Source organism: Stegodyphus dumicola, chromosome 2 (genome assembly GCF_044657685.1).
Source record: "Stegodyphus dumicola isolate Sdum_Otavi_A_Nest chromosome 2, ASM4465768v1".
In the NCBI taxonomy this organism is placed as follows: Eukaryota; Metazoa; Arthropoda; class Arachnida; order Araneae; family Eresidae; genus Stegodyphus; species Stegodyphus dumicola.
Window position 1 is genome coordinate 154,820,982 of NC_140769.1, and position 20,987 is coordinate 154,841,968.

At 31.5% G+C, this 20,987-nt stretch overlaps 2 protein-coding genes across 5 annotated transcripts in view; one reads left to right on the forward strand and one right to left on the reverse strand.

The window, feature by feature from the left end:
- The window catches only part of LOC118193155 (prostatic acid phosphatase-like), a 116,254-nt gene that overhangs the window by 24,531 nt on the left and 70,736 nt on the right, over positions 1-20,987 (forward strand). The gene's annotated exons all lie outside the window — the stretch shown is intronic.
- The window catches only part of LOC118193154 (prostatic acid phosphatase-like), a 50,443-nt gene that overhangs the window by 18,775 nt on the left and 10,681 nt on the right, over positions 1-20,987 (reverse strand). Inside the window, exons 3-7 of one of the 3 annotated variants that reach the window (XM_085811326.1) lie at positions 20,212-20,292; positions 17,976-18,128; positions 14,249-14,344; positions 9,238-9,327; positions 5,918-6,038 (exon numbers count right to left, since the gene is read on the reverse strand). In XM_085811326.1, coding sequence (XP_085667452.1) covers positions 5,918-6,038; positions 9,238-9,327; positions 14,249-14,344; positions 17,976-18,128; positions 20,212-20,292 — 541 coding nt within the window. The remainder of the gene's footprint in view (positions 1-5,917; positions 6,039-9,237; positions 9,328-14,248; positions 14,345-17,975; positions 18,129-20,211; positions 20,293-20,987) is intronic. The other 2 variants (XM_085811328.1, XM_085811327.1) reach the window with 2 other exon arrangements.

Here is a 20,987-nt window from a genome sequence, read left to right on the forward strand (position 1 = left end):
TATTATTATTATTATTTTTTTAATTTATTAACTTATATCCAGGCACATGATTGCATTTAATGCCATACCTTAAATATTGTAAAATGTTAAAATAATACATTTCACTTAAAAATGTGGTTGTGACAGTAAATTTTCTGTTACATTTAATCATATCTATAAACATTGGTATACATCATTTTTCAATAATCTGTATATTATTTTGTGCATTTCTTTTACATCCAAGATCTGGCATATAACTTGCTTTTCAAACTGATAACATGGTGTAATAATGTAATCTAATGGTTAAAGTTTACTATGGAACGGGCCAAATTTAATAAATTATTCTTTGATAGAAATTTATTCATGTGTTCAGTGTGTCTCATCTCTTTAAATTGCTAAAGTAAATTTTATGTACTTGCATTTAGGAATTTTGACTGTATCAGTAATTTTGTTTCAGTTATTATAACATGCAAGGGAAAAAATTCATTCATAGCTCTGTATTTAAAATTAGTTAATTAAAGTCCTTAATAAAGAGGGACGTTTTGTTGTTTTTAATGTCGATAGAGTTTAATTCAAAAATATGCCACATTAAGGGTTACTTTTTAACCTAATTTAAAATTTTCATTACTTTAACATGTCCAATAATTGTTATTTTAACTCTGATATTGTAATAATATCAAAATTCCTTACTTTTTTGATAGGTAATCCAAATGTAAAACAAGAAAAGAAAAAATTAAAATCTAGAAGTATATTTATTTCATACCTCTAACAAATAAAAACAACACAAGCACTTTTTACTGTCTATCTGCATAGTGTCGCATGTCCCGTAAGACTGAGATTTGTATGGTCAAATCCATGTTTCAGTTAAAGGAAAATGCATGCACAGTCTTCTGATTTTCCCTTCGATTAAGGATTCTGTATATACTAGCATAAGAAATATATTAGTTAATGCAGTATTATACATCAATATTTATAGACAATTATTGTGGCTATGTTTATTATAATTTTGTTCACTGTAATGGCTGGAGTGCCTAAACCATCATACTGTGTAAACAAAACTCAAATCTTCATCTCTGCATACTGCTCCAATAGTGTTTAAACCACTGAAATGGTGATTATGGTAGAACATCTTTGGTAAAAATTTACTCTACTGTAACCCTTGGCGAATCGTTTCTTTTTTTTATATCAAGATCGTCACCTGAGAGGATCGGCACCAATTTCAAGGTGGCCGCTACACAAAACCAAAATAAGAAGTCAAAGACATACACAAACTCTGTGTCCATGTACACATCAACCTATTAAAACAGAGAACTGTACAAACTGGGCATTGTGCACTGTCTTAACTTTGTCCATGTACACATTGATCTATTTTCACTTTAAGAAAATCAGAAAGTTAAAAATATCATAGTTACCAGAAAAAATTCGCCACTGTCTTAACACACAGACAACCAAAAATACACAAACAGAGAGGAATAAATTACCAAAAATACATATTCCCTAACATAAAAACATTAAACAACAAATCTTCTAACAAAAATTAACACACAGAGACAAAAAAATAAATGAAACGTCATTTTTTTTAACATACCTTTTTTTTCACATGCATATGTTTAGGCTTCCCACCACCATCCTCCAAGTAAGCAATTCAATTAAATTTTTTGTCTCTTAGTCACCTCAGACATACTCAAACGAGGGTACCCACACCAAAATAATAAATAGCATGTTCAAAATACAAGACCATACCACTTCCGTGCAACCAAACACAGCAATTGAAAAGAATGGTAAAACCCAAAAACCTGGGACCGTACAAAAGGTTTACTATTAAAAAAAGTAGCACAAAACTAAATTTATCACAGCACGTTGGCAATATTTGCAGAAATAACTCCTTTTTATTGACAAAAAAAGTTTTTTTTTTCAAAGACAAAAAAAGATAAATGTTGGTGAAAGTAGCCTTTGGGAAAAAAAGTTTTTTTTTTCCCAAAGGCTACTTTCACCAACATTATCAACATTAGGGTTACCGAAAAACTTATTTGACGCAATGGGCTTCCACATTTCACAAACAACCAATACCACTTTGTGATTTTTTTTCAGACAGAAACCAAGGTGTACCATACAGTAAAGATTAGCCACATCTTCATTTACTACTGTTACAAGTACTTCTTTGGTAAATTTCTGCAGTTAAATTCAAAAGTTTAAAATTGCATTAACATGATCAGATTCAGAGTCACAGCTAGGGTTTTCAGCGCTCAAGGACAACTGAAGATTTCGCGCCCCCTACTGCTTGCCAAGGATGGAACACATTTAATTCTAAAATGTTTTAACATCAGTTTGGCGCCCCTTGGATTTTGCACCCGGGGACAGATGCCCCCCTTGCCCCCCTCTAGCTACGCCCCTGATCAGATTTTATTTTCTGCACGTAGCTAACAATTACTTATGTGTTGTCAGATAAATGTTACCAGATGCAGTTAATTATTTTTTACTTGCCAATCTCATGAGAAGTTTTTTTTGCTCCTGCAAGACTTTACTTTGTGTTGCAAAATAAATTCATTCTCACTCTTTTTGGACTTGCCTACACATTAAATTTAAAATAGTTTTATGAATAGGTAAAATGTGATTATCATAATTTTGTTTCTCTCTTTATCTTGGCAACTTTATATGTTGATTCAGTATCCAGGTTACCTACCAGTGGCTGATTGATAAAACTGCTCATATGTTCAGCTGGTGGTTTGAGTTTATTTTCTGACATAAAAAATTTTAAAAGGCATCCCCCATGTTTATTTTACTATAATCGAAAAATCAAATAATTGCTACTCTGTTTATAGGTACTAAATGTTAAAATATTTTAAATTCTTCCTTTAATTTGCATTCTAATAGTCATTTGTTTAAATTTAATTATGAATTATATTCACATATAGTAATTGTGAGTGTTTTTTTTATTTTAGGTGCTGTGAAAGGCAATGACAGAGATCCAATTTATCAAGAGTTCTTATATACATAAGAATACATGGATATAAGATTGTTTTTCATGAATTCTAATAAAATGTGATAAATTGGATTAATAAAAACTATTTTGAATTTTGAAAAGTGTTTTTCCTCTGTTAATCATAATATAGTGCCATAAATTTCTGAATGTGTTTATTTTTCATCCAAATAAATAGCTTTACAAAAATTTGTCATATTAATAGATATTGCATAATTTAGCATTATTATAAATATTTATTATAGCAGATTTAGCTGAACTACTTTTTTAGTCTCTTTGCAGATGAAGTCACAAAGGTAAGTGGTTAGATATTTTTCTGTATTCCCCATTAAGTAATTTTATCTGGTAAATTACCATTACTTATATACTAAAGGTGAAAGAATAAGCTTTCCTTGAAGATACAAAAATTTGCAGATATTTCAAAAAATTGGTATACTTAAAAAAATTCTTAAATTGCCACATATGCGAAACTGAAAATGTTATATATGAAATAGTTCAGAAATATAAATATTTTCACTATTTTTTAACTATAATTCACTGCATTTGTTATATATAATCACAGTTTAAGGTAGCAGTGCTTTTCTCACTGTGATTTCTCACGTATTTTGATTCATAAATACACATACATAAATCCACGTATTTTGATTTCTCTTTTGAGACTGAATAAAAAATGAACTAAACATTCTCGTTGATATTGAGAATTGAATAAAAGCTCACCTCAAAATAAAAGGAATTAATAAATTTATGGAAAATTTTACATTGCATATATTGAGCAGAAAGAGTAAACTGAATATACTTTATGGAATTAATAATTGGTAGAGTTGATAGCAGAATAAAATGCCTTCATTGCATGGTAAACAGTAGATCTTTTGAAGTTTTTCTATGTTGCGTAAAATGCAGATTTAAATTTTTGATATTGATTGTCATATAAATGGCAATTACTGTTTTATTTTGCTCTGAAATGAATGGTTAGTAATAAAATTCTGGATGAGACAACCTTTAACATGCACTAGAATTTACAAAGTTTAATTTGGTGCTGATTTCAACGGGTAAATTTCATTTTACTGAATTTTGCGTAAAATAATACCAATGAACCATTGCAAATTATTTTCAGAACTTTTTTTTTTTAATCTAAAAGGGCTATTAGTTTTGAAACGTGACTTCATATCGTCAATCGTAAATTTCTTTCGCTTTTCATTCAATTCTTGCCATTTGGCAAAATTTAACATATTTACCTTTGAAATCTAATATATTATTGACTAACAAGCCAAGCTATTTAAAAGCATTACACACAGTTCTTAACAATGCTTTTCTTAATTTTTAATCTGATAGATTTAAAATGCATTTAATTCATGATATATATAATTGAAAACATTTTAATATTTCTGCATAATTACATGATATATTTCTTCATTTTTCAAATATATAGAAGATATATAACTTTCTGGTGTCAGTATCTTATAAAATGTTTTGCTATTTCCACTGCCCCATCTGTATTGATAATCTATGCATTCATAAACTTTTAGCCTCTTTGAGTGACTGCTAAAATCTGAGGCCATTCAGATTTTTTTTTTAATTGTGTGAGCAGAAAGATAGAATTTTAGAAGAGCTTCTTGAGTTACCTTTTGAATGATATAAAGAATTGTTAACATAATGTCAAATTTTTACAACTAAATATTAAATATATAAAAAAGCCTGCAGCATTCTCATGTTACGAAAACATATTTATTTATTCTGAGGCTAGGAATTGATTTAGTTTTAAAAATACAATTTATTCCTTTTAACAATTTCCCAACAGTGTCATCAAAACACTATAAATTCCTTACATGTTTTAAAGAAAGATGATTCATTTATGTAAAGATTATTAAATGGGTAATTTTATTGAATTTTAATACAAATTAACTGAAATTAGAAACTGATTTTGTAAAATAATTTAATTATGAATAATTCAATTTGGGGGCTATTGGATGTTTAAAAATGATCAAAAGATTTTTAATATCTTAAAAATAAAAGCACAATTTTCAGTTTTAATATTTTGTATTAATAATTCATTTTAATTTCCTTGCTCAGTTTTAATATATTCACAAATTCAGATTTAAAAGCAAAATAAGTTGTATAAATATTTTCAACATTTCTTATTTTTCCATAGTAACCATAAGAGAACGATTTGAGACTATCTGTGTAAAAAAAAGTAGGTTTTAGATCATCACACCTTCACATACTTTCACTGGAATTTTCCTCTGTATATATACTGGGATGTGACACTAAGCAGTTGAGAGTATGTATTTAAGAGGTTAAAGGGATATTGTAACTAGTGTTTCAAATCCTGATAACATCCCATATGCTATCGGTGGGACGTAGATAGGATGTCCTAAGGATATACTGGGATGTGACATTAAGCGCTCAGGAGGATGAGTTTAGGAGGAAATTGGGATATTACGGGATGTCCTGAGGATTATAGTAAGTAGGACTTTAAATCCTAATAACATCCCATATGCTGTCGATGGGACATAGATAGGATGTTTTTAGGATATAATGGGATGTGCTTAGAGGTTTGTAGGATATCCCGGGATGTCCTGAGGATGTAGTAAGTAGGAGTTCATATCCTAATAACATCCCGCACGCTGTCGATGGGACTTGGTTAGGATGTCCTGAGGATATCCCGGGATGTGACATTAAGCACTCGGGAGGAGGTTCGCGGGATATTCCGGGATGTCCTGAGGATGTGCGCATATCCCGCGAGCAACATCCTTGGGATATCCCAAGGATGTTTTTGTGCTATGTGGGAATAGAGCTTGTTTTTTCGCAACTTTAATCCAAGTAATCCACGAAAGTTATTTCATGATAAGGATTTGAGGAAATATTTCAGTTATTTTTAAATGTCATAATAAATAAGGGCAAAGATGAGATAGTATGTTAACTGCAATATTTAAGAGCAAATACTGAGTAGAAATTTACCTATTTTAAGCTTCAGACCTACTCTTGAGTTATGATTCCATCTGAATGCTGCATCGGTGATTCTCTTCATTTCATTCCAATACAATTTTGCCCACTCTGGTACTTCCAGTCCAGTATGGTTCTAATCAGAGAGAATCATTTAAATCAAATTCTGGGTTAATATATCTAATATAGCAGTTAATGCCAAAAATTAAAGCACTGAAAAAGCATTATTGCAAGCGTTGGAAACGTTTCAGCAAAACAAGCTGGATTCAACTGTTTTATTCTAACCACAACATATCTTGCAATATGAGTTTCTGACCTTATAGTCGAACTCTGTCGATAATGGTTTCACTTTTAAATTTCATTCAAGAAATGGATTTGAATGAGTTCTATAATTCTTGTACAATCTATTATTTTGTCTTATGTGAAACTTTTGATTCACGTTTCTAGATTTTGCATAAATTTACCCTAATGAAAAAGGTTTGAAATAGAAATAAAATAATAAAAAAATTGTTGTGAAGTTTCATAATGAAGGCATAATATGTTTCTTTTCGAAATAAATATTCTCTTCTGTTTAAACACTTTGCTCACGGAATATATGTATCATAAGCAACACCAAGTGCAATAACGAAACTTAATAAGAAGGATAAAAGATCTTTTAATCTTCTTATTAATCATTTTTTCAATAATCATTATTAATCATTTCATCTAAAATGACTAAAAGAGGATTTAATAAGAAGAAATTTCGCTAAAGTCAAACAATTCACCGAAATAACCAGAGGAGCAGTGATTAAACTTCCAACTTTTTCCTGGAATTAGAAGGTAACGAAACAGGTTGTGCCATTTTCAAGCAAACAACATCAAGTGCATCAATATGCACATCGAAGAATATAAAGAAAAGAGTACCAACGCAGTGCTTCAGATGCCAGAGATTTGGAAACACTCATCAGAGGAGGAATGATCAATATCACTAAATGTGTAATATGCAGAGAAAGCTACAAAAGCTCCGAATGTCAAAAGCAGAAAGAAGAAACGTGTGTATTTTCTGCGAAGGCCCACACGTGAGTAATTATCATGGATGCCCGAATTACAAGAATAAGCTCCTGAATATGCATAGGAAAACTCAGGAAACTCCTCCAAGATCCTTTCAGCCAACAGAAGAAAAATTTTCAAACTAACGGAGAATCCTGAACATTTCCAGCCAAACAACAGAAGAAAATATGGCGAAATTCTCAAAAATACCTCAGAAAGTAAGTGTGAAGAAAATATTGGAAGGAGCTATTATAACTGAATAAACATACTAAGAATTTTCAAGATTATACAAGAAATGCAAAATGTCCAATTTCCGCTGAAATGCTGAATATAATTCTGAAAGCTGCCGAAGTGTTTCTGTTACTCTTTCCATGACCTTCACCAGTCTAGCAGCAAAAATGTAACGTCTTTTAGATATTCGAATGGAACTGATGAACTTTTCCAAAATGCCTATTATTGATAGACGGCGACAGTTGATTGGCTTTTTTTCACCTTAGCGGAGTGATCAATTTAATCTGAAACCGACGCCTTAGGGATAAATTCCTCCTACTGGCGAATGCTTCTGTAAGCAAACTGTTAGATGCACCTTTAGTTCACTGAAACGCAATCTGAAAAAATCGAAAATGATTGCAATATACGTGGTCATCTCAAAAGAATGTAATATCAACAGCATGGCTATGGTTATTAACAATAAAATTCAATGATGAGATTGTAGAACGGCGGCTAGTAAGATAAGGTTTTAAAGATTGCATTACATGAGAAGCTTTGTTTCACCTGATGGCTAACAATTCCATATTTTCATTCAATTTGACATGGCTTCACATTGACGTAGACAAATTTATTCTTCGTATTTTGTGACAATGTCTTCTGAGGTCCGTAGACGGCAGAGAAATAGAAGCTTCTAAACACCATTCTCCCGTTAATGAATGGTACCATTTATAAGTATAGTATTTGATAGAAGTAATTTGAACCAATAGTTTGTCCTATATTCCTCTTCTAGATGTTTTGAAATTTGCTATTTAAGTAAACTCAACTCAGAAATGCTGAGTCCAGATATGAACTCATCCTTATAAGAGATTATCCTTATAAGAATCCTCATAAGTTGAGTTCAATCCATGCTTTTGTGTTGCTTCATACCCTTCCTTTACTTATCGGTTCAACAGAAACGTTAAAGATATTCTGGTGAGAAAAACCTTTTGCTAAATTCTAAGACACTCACAAAACATGTCTGCCAATCTTGAACTCCGTTATTGTTTGAAGTCTGTGTATTACAAAAAGAGAGATATAGTTAAAAATAGCTAAGTTCATACATATAATCTAAAAAACAATTTTTATGAAATATTGAGTTTTTAATAGCGAAAAGCGAATTTTCGAACAAAGTCTACAAACTTTTACATTTCATAAAGCTGCAAAACAAAGAGAGAAAGAGAGTTAAATATAATATTTACATATAATTTTCACCCTCAGTTTGCATCATAACATTTGAAAGTGTGTGCCGGATAAGTAGAATAATTTATATATATTTCTCAGTATTGACAAACTTTGTATTTTGTCTTTGTTAATACAAATAATTTTACTCCTTTATCAGAACCGCTTCCTTCTTCACCAACTTGCAATCTTTATTTTGAGATAAAATTATCGTATCATTTACTCTTTGTTTAAGTTAATTAGTAATTTTGGTTCTTCATGTACGTTTATATGCATACAAACTGTTGCTACAGGTAGTTTGCGTTTAATACATAAACTGCAGTCTCAGTTAAACTGCACTGTCAGTTTTCAAATTGGAACTTTTCAGTATCAAAATATATTACCATTTTGCTCATTTCTTGAGAACATTTCATCTTTACTATATATAGTAAATATCCACAATCGTCCATAGATATTAATTGTCACATGAAATGTATAACGTTTGCATAGTGCGTACCTGCAGTATAAAGCACATTCTTACAGTAAGTTAATTTTCAGAATTTTGCTGATTTTGACAACAACAGTACTGCATTGTCAAAACAAGCTATATTTCATTTTTAGTCTTTTATCAGCAATGCTTTAGTGCCTAATATTTTCTGTACCTTATAATTTAAATCCCCTACTGAATTTAGTTTAATTATTTTATATAGAATTTATAACGTTATTTTTAAATGTTAACTAAAGGATCAATAATCAAACTAAATCATTATAATTATTATACGAAATAACTTTGCTTTTGTAGCATTTTAAACATTTTTATAGTATTTCGAACCAAAAATGCTACAAAGACGGTGAATGTTATTGTAACATTATATCATAAAAATTATTATAAATCTTACCTCCCTCTGGAGAATGTCGAACAAACGAGTTACATCATTCCAGTCGTTCATGCGCATGCCACTGTTATTTGCCCAGAAAGAATATAGGAACTATGTAGAAACATGAAACTTATTTATTTAAATTGGAGTTATAAACCTTTAACTACTGTGACTTAAATTGTCGCATAACTACTGTGAGCGGTCTCTCAGACCGCTTCTGCTAAAAACAAAATAAGATATTGTTTTATTTTTCTTATTTGAATAAATGTTATTTAATTTCATATATTTAACTTTTTCATGAAAATATAAATTAATTTTTATCCTTAAATCAGTTCATTAAAAATAAAACATATACTATGATAATAATTCCTTCGCTTACGTTTCTGGATGGAAGAAGTAAATTTTAAAATTCAACTTTTTTATTTTAGATTAAAATTTGCGATAAGAATGCTTTAATAAGAATATAGGAAATTAATTTTTATTTTAAAAATTATAATTGAAGCTGCCTTTTATACATTATTTTCTACTGCATTGTAGACACACTGGTTCTTTGCATGCTATACATTTGTAAGCTGTTTTCGTTTTTTTGCTCGGTGGACAAATACAGCACGTTCTTTTTTATTTAATTTATCGTCTTCGATCGCAATGTTTCCTTCATCATCATTTATTCCGAAAACTCTTCTTATTGTAAGTTTGAGTTCTTTAGGTAAAAATGATGAAGTTATCCTCCGTTTTACACGAGACTGCACCAAATGAATTGCTAATGAAACCTTTTCGTTTCATTTTCGGAGCCAATGGGATAAAACTGAAATAATACGAATGCATTTATTGCACAGATATCCAAGTTTCTGAAGAATATTGCCATAGGCCAACCTCGGGTTCAACGAGAAGTTGAATAGATTGAACGAAGAATAATATTGTGACTACGAGTTCGAACACCCTTGTTGGGTTCTTGAATAGGCCATTCGAACTCATTTTTCCCAATAAAAAAATCTCTTGTAGAAGGAGAACATGGATTTTCATTTTCATCCTCAGATATTTCTGAATTTGTGTCGTGGTCGCTCTCAATAATTTCATTATGGGAACTTTCATTCAGAGAACTATAAATTAGACCAATTTCGAACTATTTATTCAATTTGGTCTTGGGTAAGATATATAGAACGTTTCCTGCACGTATTTGAAGCCATTTCAAGAATATTTATAAAAAAGCGAAATATGTAACAACAACAAAAAGTGAACTTTATCGGCCGAAATTTGAATCGTATCTGCTGTGATCGGTCCCACAGAGCGCTAAGGGAAGAAAATTATACAAAATAAAAGAAGAAATAGAGCTAGCCAAATACAACTTGGTATGTGACCTTGGACAACTGGTTTAGGAAGGTACTAAGAATGGCAATACCCATTAATTATTCTAAGGGGTGGAAGCATTTAATTGAAAATGTGCGGTCTGAGAGACCGCTCACAGCAGTTACAGGTAAATATGATTGCAACAACAGTTTTAAGTTATTATTTCAAGCAAACAATTAACAAAATCCTAGTATGAAAATGGGAAACAAAAGAGATAATTACGAAAGAAAGTAGAGCCTATAATCGGAAAATTATTCTTATTTTAAACTAAAGAAGAAATGTTTAATCTATCTATCGCTCTCCATATCTATATAGAAAATTCATTTATAGCTCTTTCTATATATACAATCTAACTATCTGTCCATATAAAGAGATAGACTGAGTTCAAAAGTAATTTTGATTATCCTATCCGAGGAAAAAAGTATAGGGTGGGAAATATATATATATATATATACTATATGTATGTGTATATCTGTATAAATTGCAGCGCAATTTAATTATTGTATTACATGTATGTAAGATAAAAAATATAAAAGCACATTTCTAATTTTAACTGGCTATAACCTCTTTTAGTTTTATTTAATTTGGGGACTAACTAAATTGCGTCATTCAAATTAATCATGCGATCTTACGTAACTCTTAATGCAGATGTCTTGCCCAATCAAAAGAAACAAAACTAACTCGAACTGAAACTTGACTTCCTCCCTTCTTCCTCAGCATTACTACTGCGACCACACTTCCCTTTTTCGCTTGTGGTTTCCTCCTCAGTGGAACGGTGCCTTGGTACACCAGGGTACCTGGGCCGAAGGCCCTACCCCATGTAGAATATATTTAGAAGTTTCGAATTGCTGCTTTTCATTAAGTTTATACATATTAGTCTAATCAAGTTTTTTTTTTTTTTTTTATATATTTTTTTATTTAACATTTTTAAGTATATTTTGAATTTTTTAATTTTTTTTGGTGGATTTTAGGGATTTTTTTTTTTTTATATATTACCAGAAAGCCAGAAAGCTGTCGAGTGATGAGAAATCCTAGAAACAAAGATGTGAAACACAAGGCAGTGCCCAAAGTGATGCCAGCCCTTGGCAAATAAATATATACAAATTTATATACATACATGAGAGTACAATAACAATAATAAAAATAAATATACATACTGAAGGTGTTGCTAAGAAGACAATAATTATATAAAGCAGAGAAACCATTACTATGCTATGCCATTACATGATCCATTCATTTAATATGGCCAAAGGCCTGTGTTTGTTGTCCAGATTGTATGGGTCGTACTCAGGTATCTTAATGGCAGGGTTTCCAATCTCTAGCTGCCTGCTATGAAATCGTTTTGCAATTTTGTAGTATACAGATTTAAGCGGGCGCACGCCCAGTTCCTCATGAATTTTATTATTCCTCACGTACCATGGTACATTGGCAATTTGTCTGAGAGTGGAATTTTGGGCAATTTGTAGCTTGCCCCGATACCTGTTACATGAGTACGCCCATACAGGACATGCATAGCATAGTAATGGACGCAAAATGGATTTATAAATGAGTAACTTGTTATCTATAGACAAAACACTGTTTCGAGCAATTAAGGGGAAGAGTTGAGCTTTACGGGCTCGAAACTTATTAATAATATTTGTGATGTGTGGGTTCCATGACAGAGTTTTATTGAGGATCACCCCAAGATAAGGGACTTGCTGGGCCCAGGGGATGGAGCTGCCGTACATGACCAGGTTTTTTTTTTAACTTCTTCTTCCTGGTAAACAGGATGGCATGAGTTTTATCTATGTTGACCTTAATCTTCCATTGAGTGAGCCAAGTCTCCAGTGCATGTATGTAATTTTGTAGATGTTGTATAGCTGAACCAGCAAATGCACTTTGTGTGAGGATTGCTGTGTCGTCAGCATACATAGCCAGTGTTGTGTCCTGAGTTGTAGGGATATCGTTCACGTAAATATTAAAGTAGGTGGGCCCTAAAAGGGACCCCTGAGGGACCCCTGCCCTTATGGGGTGTAGATTAGAATTTGTTCCTGAGACGTGAACGACAAAGTTTCTACCTGTTAGGTAGGATTTAGTGATGTTTGTGATGTAATCTGGGAAGCCCAGATTGTGTATTTTGTAAACTAATGCCTCCAGCCAGACCCGATCAAAGGCCTTGGCTATGTCAATAAACAGACCGCCAGTAACTCTCCTCTTGTGCAGACCATCCGATATAAGCTCCACTACCCTGTAGAGCTGGTTCGTGGTTCCCAAGCCTTTCCGGAAACCGAATTGGCTTGGGATTAAGATGTTGTTTTGCTCCAGGTGATGATTTATTCTCGTGAGAAGCATAGCCTCGTAGACCTTGCTCATGGAGGAGAGCAGACTGATCGGCCGGTAAGCAGTGGGGTCGGATGCTGGTTTCCCCGGTTTAAGGATGGGTACAATTTTTGCCGTTTTCCAGGCCTGTGGGAAATGCTGTAGTTGCATGATCCTGGTGAATATCTTCGCCAGGATGAAGATGATCTTAAGTGGCATTTTCTTTAGCATATAGTTGGTGACCCCATCCAAACCAGGGCTTTTCCGCTTCTTGAGGTTATTGACACAGTCAAGGACCTCCGAAGGCATAACCGGAGGGATGTTGTTTATGTTTGTATTTGTTGTGATATTGTTGTGAAATGTATAAACAATGTTTTCTGTTGGAATGTCATGTATGTTGTTCGTGCAAAACTGAGATTCCAGTTGCATTGCTAACAGTTCTGCTTTCTCAGTTTCGGTGTAATGAATCCTCGTGGGGCCTTTAAGGGGCGGAATTTTGTTGCAGCATTTTGTATACCTAGAAACAGCTTTCCACAGGGAGTTATCGTCCGTGGAAAGTGAGTTAAGGTAGCTGGTCCAGCGTTGTTGTGCTTGCACGCGTGTAAGAGACTTGACTGCATTGGCAAGGCGATTGAAAAGGGTTTTGTCTTCATGACATCTGGTTCTTTGGAAGAGCCTCCGCGCAGCATTTCTCCGTTTAATGAGTGCTTGAAGATCACAGCTTCTTGTATATGCCCTTCTATGAATTTCGACTTTTGCCTTTTCGTGAGCTTCTTTGATCTTTTCTGTGAGCTCCTGAATGAAACTATCAATGTCATCCCCAGTCTGTATCGTAGGGAGTGTATAATGTATGTTGTTGAGAGCGCTTGTGGTTTCCTCATGGCCAGACGCTTTGCTGCAATGATCGCTTCTATCACAATAGTATCAAAATTGTTCTAGAAATAGGCCCGATTGGAGTGCCAAGTGAGTTGTGGCCAACAAAGTGTGAATTTAAGTAAATATAGAATTTAATCCGGCTCGACTGCATATATATTTTATCCATCATTCCTCAGAAAGAATCTCCTATTTTATTAAAAAAAAAACCTTTAATTTAACAAGGCACTGGTTACAAGATTGAAAATTTTAATTTCAACAGATTTTTATCTAAGGTTTCTTTATTAATTTGACGTACTGAATTAATTTTTTTGCATCAAACAACTAAGAAAAATTTTGAATTTTTCAAATCTTAAACTGTTCTAATCAATAACCTCTTGGTAAATATTATTAACAAAGTTAACATTGCACTTCAATAATCAGAAAAAGGAAAATAGTTCATTGCAGTAATTTTCAAAATTACTACTTTTTTAGTCGTTTTATCTTAAAAAATTAAATTTCAATCAATCCTTACCTCATCTTTGTTAATAAATTCTTGCCCAGGTTGAGACTTGATGATCTTGCGTATTTCCGAAAACATTCTTGGGCAATAAGGCAAATAACCCAGAAACTAATAGAAGTAAAATAATTTTAACGAATTGATATTTTTACGTAAAAAAACAACTATCCATGTTTACACATAGATTTAATTACATAATGTTTGAAATCTTAATGAGGAATATAAGAATATTTAACTTTTTAATGACGAATGTATAAAATTTAAAAAAAAAATAATTTTGGTTGCATTCATTTTTATAGATTAGTTTTTTAATATTCCTAAATACTGTATTTCATAATTTACTTGAGCTTGAATCAAAGAGGAAATTTTTAAATTAAGCTAAAAGAACGTTAGTTTTATTAGAGAACTTATAGCAAAATTCTGTTAAAAAACAGAAGTCAGGAAAAAAAAAAAAAAAAACAATATTTGCTAAAGGAGAATTATAGTTTAGTGTTTTAATTCTTTGAAATGAATAATACTTTTAAATGCAATAAAACTTCAATATAAAAATATCTGAGAAATGTTAAAGAGGAGGGCCTTTTTTCTTTGCTCAAGCACTGGGAAATTACGCTGCATTTTATCTCATAACAGTACCTCAAATGAATTAATGAAATAAGTTTTAGTTTTGAATATTTTCGGTTCATTTAAATATCATAACGAATTATCGTGTTCCCTCATACGTGCTTTTGTAGAGAAAGTGGTAGCACGTCCGGGTAGCATATGGAAGATCCAGAGTTGAATTCTCGGCAACAGTGCAGCTGTTTCTCACATTTCTTTCTAACGTTAGTTTTATTAGAGATAATTCTCCAGCATGTAAATCAAATGGAAGACAATATGAAGGATTTTTAGTATTTGCAAAGATAATATAAGGAAATTTACTGTACCATAACACTTTCGGTAAACACTTGGACGATCTGGAGATCCTTTCTCTGCGAGAGCAGAGTTGGATTTTCCCACTTTTAACTTGGATATAAACATAATGCTTTTATAATATAATAATGAACTAACTTCTGGTTATTTATCCATTTTCTTACGAAATTTAACGAAGCAGTTTAAGAACACATTTAACCGCAATTCTTCGAGCACTTTCTTTTTTCATATATTAGCGTGACACTTTTAACTGTACTTCGAGAAGGATAACTGGAGCATTGAAAGCGCATTTGACATTCCTTGTTTAATTATATGCTTTTCGATTTCAGCATTCAGCATTTATAACTGTAAGCATGCATTTAAATGAAATTCGTAGAAAAATGTCTTCAATTGCTCTTGTCGAAAGGCAAATGCATATAATGTGATAAATTTGAACACATCCAGCATGCGTATAAATGCACACATACATATACATGGAGGATAGTATTTTAATTTTTAACAGGCCCTTTAAGGACTTTCTTTTAATCTGATAATTCCCCTTTTCTGTTCTATAGGCAGTTCCATGTTTATACTTAGTTTTTCAGAAATGCATCATACCTGGATTGTGGTAACCATTTGGTGATTGTTGGTATATAACCCTTTTTAAGCTTAAATTTAAATAATGCTGAATCAACCAATCAGTCTACCGTACGCTACAGTGCTATGTATTAACAAAAAATTGGTTACTATCCGGTCATGAAAACACAATCTTTAAATATTTGTGTACGTGCCTCCGCGCTCTTCTGTACAGCAGTCAGCGTCGCTAACCACTGTCCCGATTGGGCGACGCAAATCAAACGTTCCTGGCACGATTCCATTTGTGCCTATGTTTCGTTAAATAACTATAACTGTAACTTGAATATTGCTCTTTATTCTGTTTGTGGCTTTTGCAGTCGCTGCTTATTAACAATTTGTAAAACTGCTTTCAAAAAATTATCGAATTATATGCTGTGTTACTTTTTTGTAATACCTAAATAAATTTATTTTATACGCTTACACGCCTTGTCTGATCTTCAACACGAAAAAAAAAAAAAAAAAAAGATATATGACTCTAAGAAAAGTAACGACTCGATTTTTTCCAGAATGGTGATATTAAAGATAAAAATTACACTCACGGCACCTTCGCGAACCGAATTAATTGCTTTAGCTAGATGTATTTACGAACTATATCTCTTAGAAAAAGCGCTATAACGATAAGTGCTTATAACGAATCTCCGGATGTTACGAATGAAATTTTTGGTCTTGTCCAGTTTCCTATACATTTTCTGTTATTATATACTGCTATCGCGAACATCTAGAAGTTTAAAAGGGATAAAATGACCTATATGCATATCTTTGATTGAAACCTTTTCCTGTTTTTCATATTCTTCTAGAATTTTAAATGAAAAATTTACTGACCCTTAAAATCGTCCATGTTTAGGATGTTAGGATCCACATTCCATCCATAAAGGATCCATCGTTGTTTTTCTTTATCTTCCCTACCATTTCCCTCTATGTTCTAAACAAAGGCTCTGTAAGACAGGCGTGGACCCAGTTCTAGGAGAACGACGGAATAAGCATATCATAAGATGCCATATGGAGGATCATTGAACCAAAGGACACGAGCTGGTTCTTTGTCAGACAGAACTCTATTCAAATCTAGCGCAATGAACAAAATTTTGAAATTTTTGCTGTTCAGGGAAAGAGGAAGTTGTGAATCATATGAGCTTCGGTATACAGTTGGTTTGTCTTTTAGGAAATGAAATTTTGACCTTTATCGGTTTGGTTCGTTTAAGTATAAATGCACGCTAAGTTATGTACTTCGAGTAAGAGTTTTGCGTTGCAAGACACAAACATCCGTTATGAACGTTATGTGCATCTTTGCTTTGTAACCATGGATAAAATTTTCCTGCGATTTGCAACACAGTAGCAGAAAATTACATATTATTTTTGTACTCAGAAGTTAAATTACAGGGGGAACTTGGAACTGTTTTATCATATTCATTTTTATATGTTTTATATTATTACTGATAAAATAATTATTCGTTATATAAATGGGTATTTCGAGGAACGAATCAGAATTGTAATAGTTACCATAAAGTAATTTATCGTATAAAATTATCAACGAATAGTGGAACTGAAAAAAAAAACAACTAAAAAATTTAATTACTCTGAGTAATAATAATTATGATTAAATCTAAATATGATTTTTGGTACTTACGTGTTATCGCAACCACCTCAGCAGAAGTCTCGAAATTTTCAGAAGCCGCCAGACTTTGGTAAATATGCGCAGAACAGCTCTTCAGGTAACCATATGCGTTGGAAGTTACCAAACCGAAAATTCAGCAAATTATCTTTATTTCTGTAAAATATCGCCGAGCTGTGCCAAGGGTGTTCCGCTAATACGTAAGTACCGATTTTTTAAAAATTAGATTTATTAACTATTTAACTACTATTAAGTATTTTAGAAAAATGAGACAATGTTAATCGGTTTCTTATTCACTATTCAATTTTTACACACATTTGTGAGATAATTCATTTCTTTTTAAGCGGCGATTCAAGCTTCAAGTCGTTCTTTATAGCGGAGCTCAACTGTATGTATTACTTATATATATATATATGTACTTATATATATATTCCTTATATATGTATTACTTATATAGATATTACTTATATATGTATTATATATATATTATACACACATATATAATTACTTATATATATATATATTATACACATATATATAATTACTTATATATATGTGTGTGCATTCGTAATATACACGTGATTATATTGTACTTGTTATTTCACATACTCTATCATATGGTCCTTCTATATGAGGAACTGGTACTGGTTGCCACTCAAATTTGGGTAAGAACCTCCATTCCTTTGTTGGTGAGTATAGAGAGGCTAGAAAACAGAGTGCACTTTCGAGGGTACGGTCGTCTGCTGCACTAAATGCTTCTACCTGAGCAATAAATAAATAAATAAATAAATAAAGGGCTCAGATTTTAAAGATTGCCCGAAAGGGCTCTTCTAAAGTTTAATACGGTTTATCAGAAGAGATTATCAATAGAAATGGCCAAGGTGAAATAGCGAAAAACTCTTAATAGGATATTAGATAAATTTACATTCAGACTAACATAGGAACGCTGTATATCTTCTGTATATTTAAGAAGTTTAGAAATAGCATGAATTAAATGCATTTTATTTAAATCAATCAAATTAAAAAGCAACCAAAATAATATTCTTAAGAACTCACTCTATTACTTTTAAATAATTTAGTTCGGTAATTGACAAAGTGCAGATTAAATATGAAAGAATAATATTTTTCGTTTTTCCGAATGGTAATAGACTTGAATGAAAAGTGAATCAACGCACTAAAGTAAAATAATGCCAAATCGTGTTTCGGGACTAAGCTGTTTCACGCGATAGACCATTCAAATTAGAATTTCCTGTTCAAAGCCATACACGAATTTTGGTTTTTCAAAACTATGGCTAGAAAGAATATCCAACAGCGTTCAAACAGTTTATAAATTCACACACAAAACAAATTTGCTAGCTATTTTCTTCCCCCTTTTTAACTTAGAGCAGAAACGAAAAATGATTCTAAAAGAAAAAAATTATAAAATTATATGCTTTGCAATTTCGGAATTCGTTCAGCCATTTTTTATTTGTATGAACAGAATTCTAAATATAAAAAATAATTTGCTAAAACTTGAGCTATTTAAGAAGCCGTACATTATCATTTTCTGAACTATCTTGTAAATAAACCTTAATGCTAAGAGTGCATTTCTGAATTCATTATATACTTTAAATGAAAGTTATGTCATTTGTATACATGGATTAAAATTTCCATGCAAAGATAAAAATGAATCTACACCAGAAATCTGATAGTGTAACTTCTGACAAAAACTTAATAACTGACAAAAGCTGTAATCTTCTTCAGATTGTGGTTTAAGAGATAAGAAGTTTCCTTCCAAAGTAATTAATAGATATTTGGAGTGTTTACCTTTTAACAAGTATATCTTTTGCTATATTCCAAAATCTCAAAATGTTAAAAAAGTTACAAATTTAAAACTTACAAAAAGTTTCTGAAAATTTGTATTTTTATATTCATTACATATTATTTATAGTTCTTTGGATTATATAATTGGATCAGCTGCATAATAAAAATTCCTGTCATATAGCAGTTGTGGTAGAAAATTTTTAATTGTTCAAGAAATAAATAAAAGATAAAGGAAAATCATCTAAAGTCGTAACAAAAAATTAAAATATAAATTATGAATAATATACTATGAATATAAAACATAAATTTCCAAAAAATTTTTTTAAGTTTTAAAATTCGTATGTTTGTCAACATTTTGAGATTTTGGAATATCGCAAAAGTGTTTCCTTACGGAAAATTAGATACTATTTTTGTAATAAATAAATATTTCTTAAATTTAAATCAAACCTAAGTTTTCAAGAAAAAATTACTAGTCATTCATTTGATATTTTATAGCAGAGATTTATAAAGTCAGATAAGCTTTTTCCTCAATAGCTGACCAAAATTTGGATGGTTCATTATGTGCTAGTTTCAGGCCCGCCAGTGATCGAGTGTTTTACATCATTGACTACTGGTAGTTCGTCACAAATTCTATACATGCTGTGGGAGCGAACTGCATAAATGAAATTTTGATGAGGTTATGAGTTATGTAAGCATGAAGTAATTCACTAAGAAAGTTCTCAGTGTAGGCAACCTCCTTAAAAATGAAAGTTTTGAAATATTTATGTGTGTTAACCAATCAAATCGGTGTTTTTTTCTTTAATTTTTATTCAAATACAAACTAATCTATCCTTACAAAAATATATAATATGATGTCTTTTGGTTTAAGGAAATATCCTTTGTTTAGTTTTCTGTAATTTGTTAATCAACCGTTTAATCGGAGAATACCTTCCTAAGCCATTTCTGATATTACTGAATTAAATGCAACAAAACATACATATAACTGAAAATTAAATGAAATTAAAAACATTTTGCAAATTAAGTAAAAAAGAATCATACTCACTTCTGTTGGATTCGATGTGATAAAGTCGCCATACACCTTGCGAAGAAACTTTCCTAACTGGTATTGCTGTAGCATTCCTAGCTACGCGAGAATAAACAATGTAATTCTATACAATTGACACAAAAACAGCGTAATGAGTAAATATATTGATATACTCTTTATAAAATTTTTCATTGCTTAGTTTAACGTCTTTTTTGGTAAGAAAAAGAGAATGTGACCCGTATGGATGATACTGAGACATTTTATTAAAAAAATGTAGAGGTTTAAAAACTATGCCTTTCACCAGACTTGACTAAACAAAGAAGACTTTTGTTGTTTCACCAGACTTTTTGTTGTTTGACTTCTGAATTAGTAAACAAAGAATCTTGCAGGCTCGCCATGGAATGTTTGGAAGAAAAGCGGTAAAATGTAAGTAATAAAAAAGTTGCAATACCTTAATGTTTGGAAAGTTTGTAAGTGTACAGATTGGTATTGTTTCAGTGAGAAATGTCAGGGTCGATCAATAATTTAAATTAACATTTTTATAATTAGAAACTCATGCATGAAAAACATTTTTGTCCTATTTTAATGAAGAAACTAATAAGTGCGCCAGAGGAACTAAGAGAGCTGAAATAAATAAATGAACTTTTAATAGACGTATTATAGAAAATCTGTGACTCTTCATAACATAAATTCTAAATATTTAATTTTAGGTCAAAACATTACAACTTTTATCCTTTCCCTTGGGCTGTAGACACCAATTCTGTACATATTAGGCCCATTTAGTCACTTGTTTT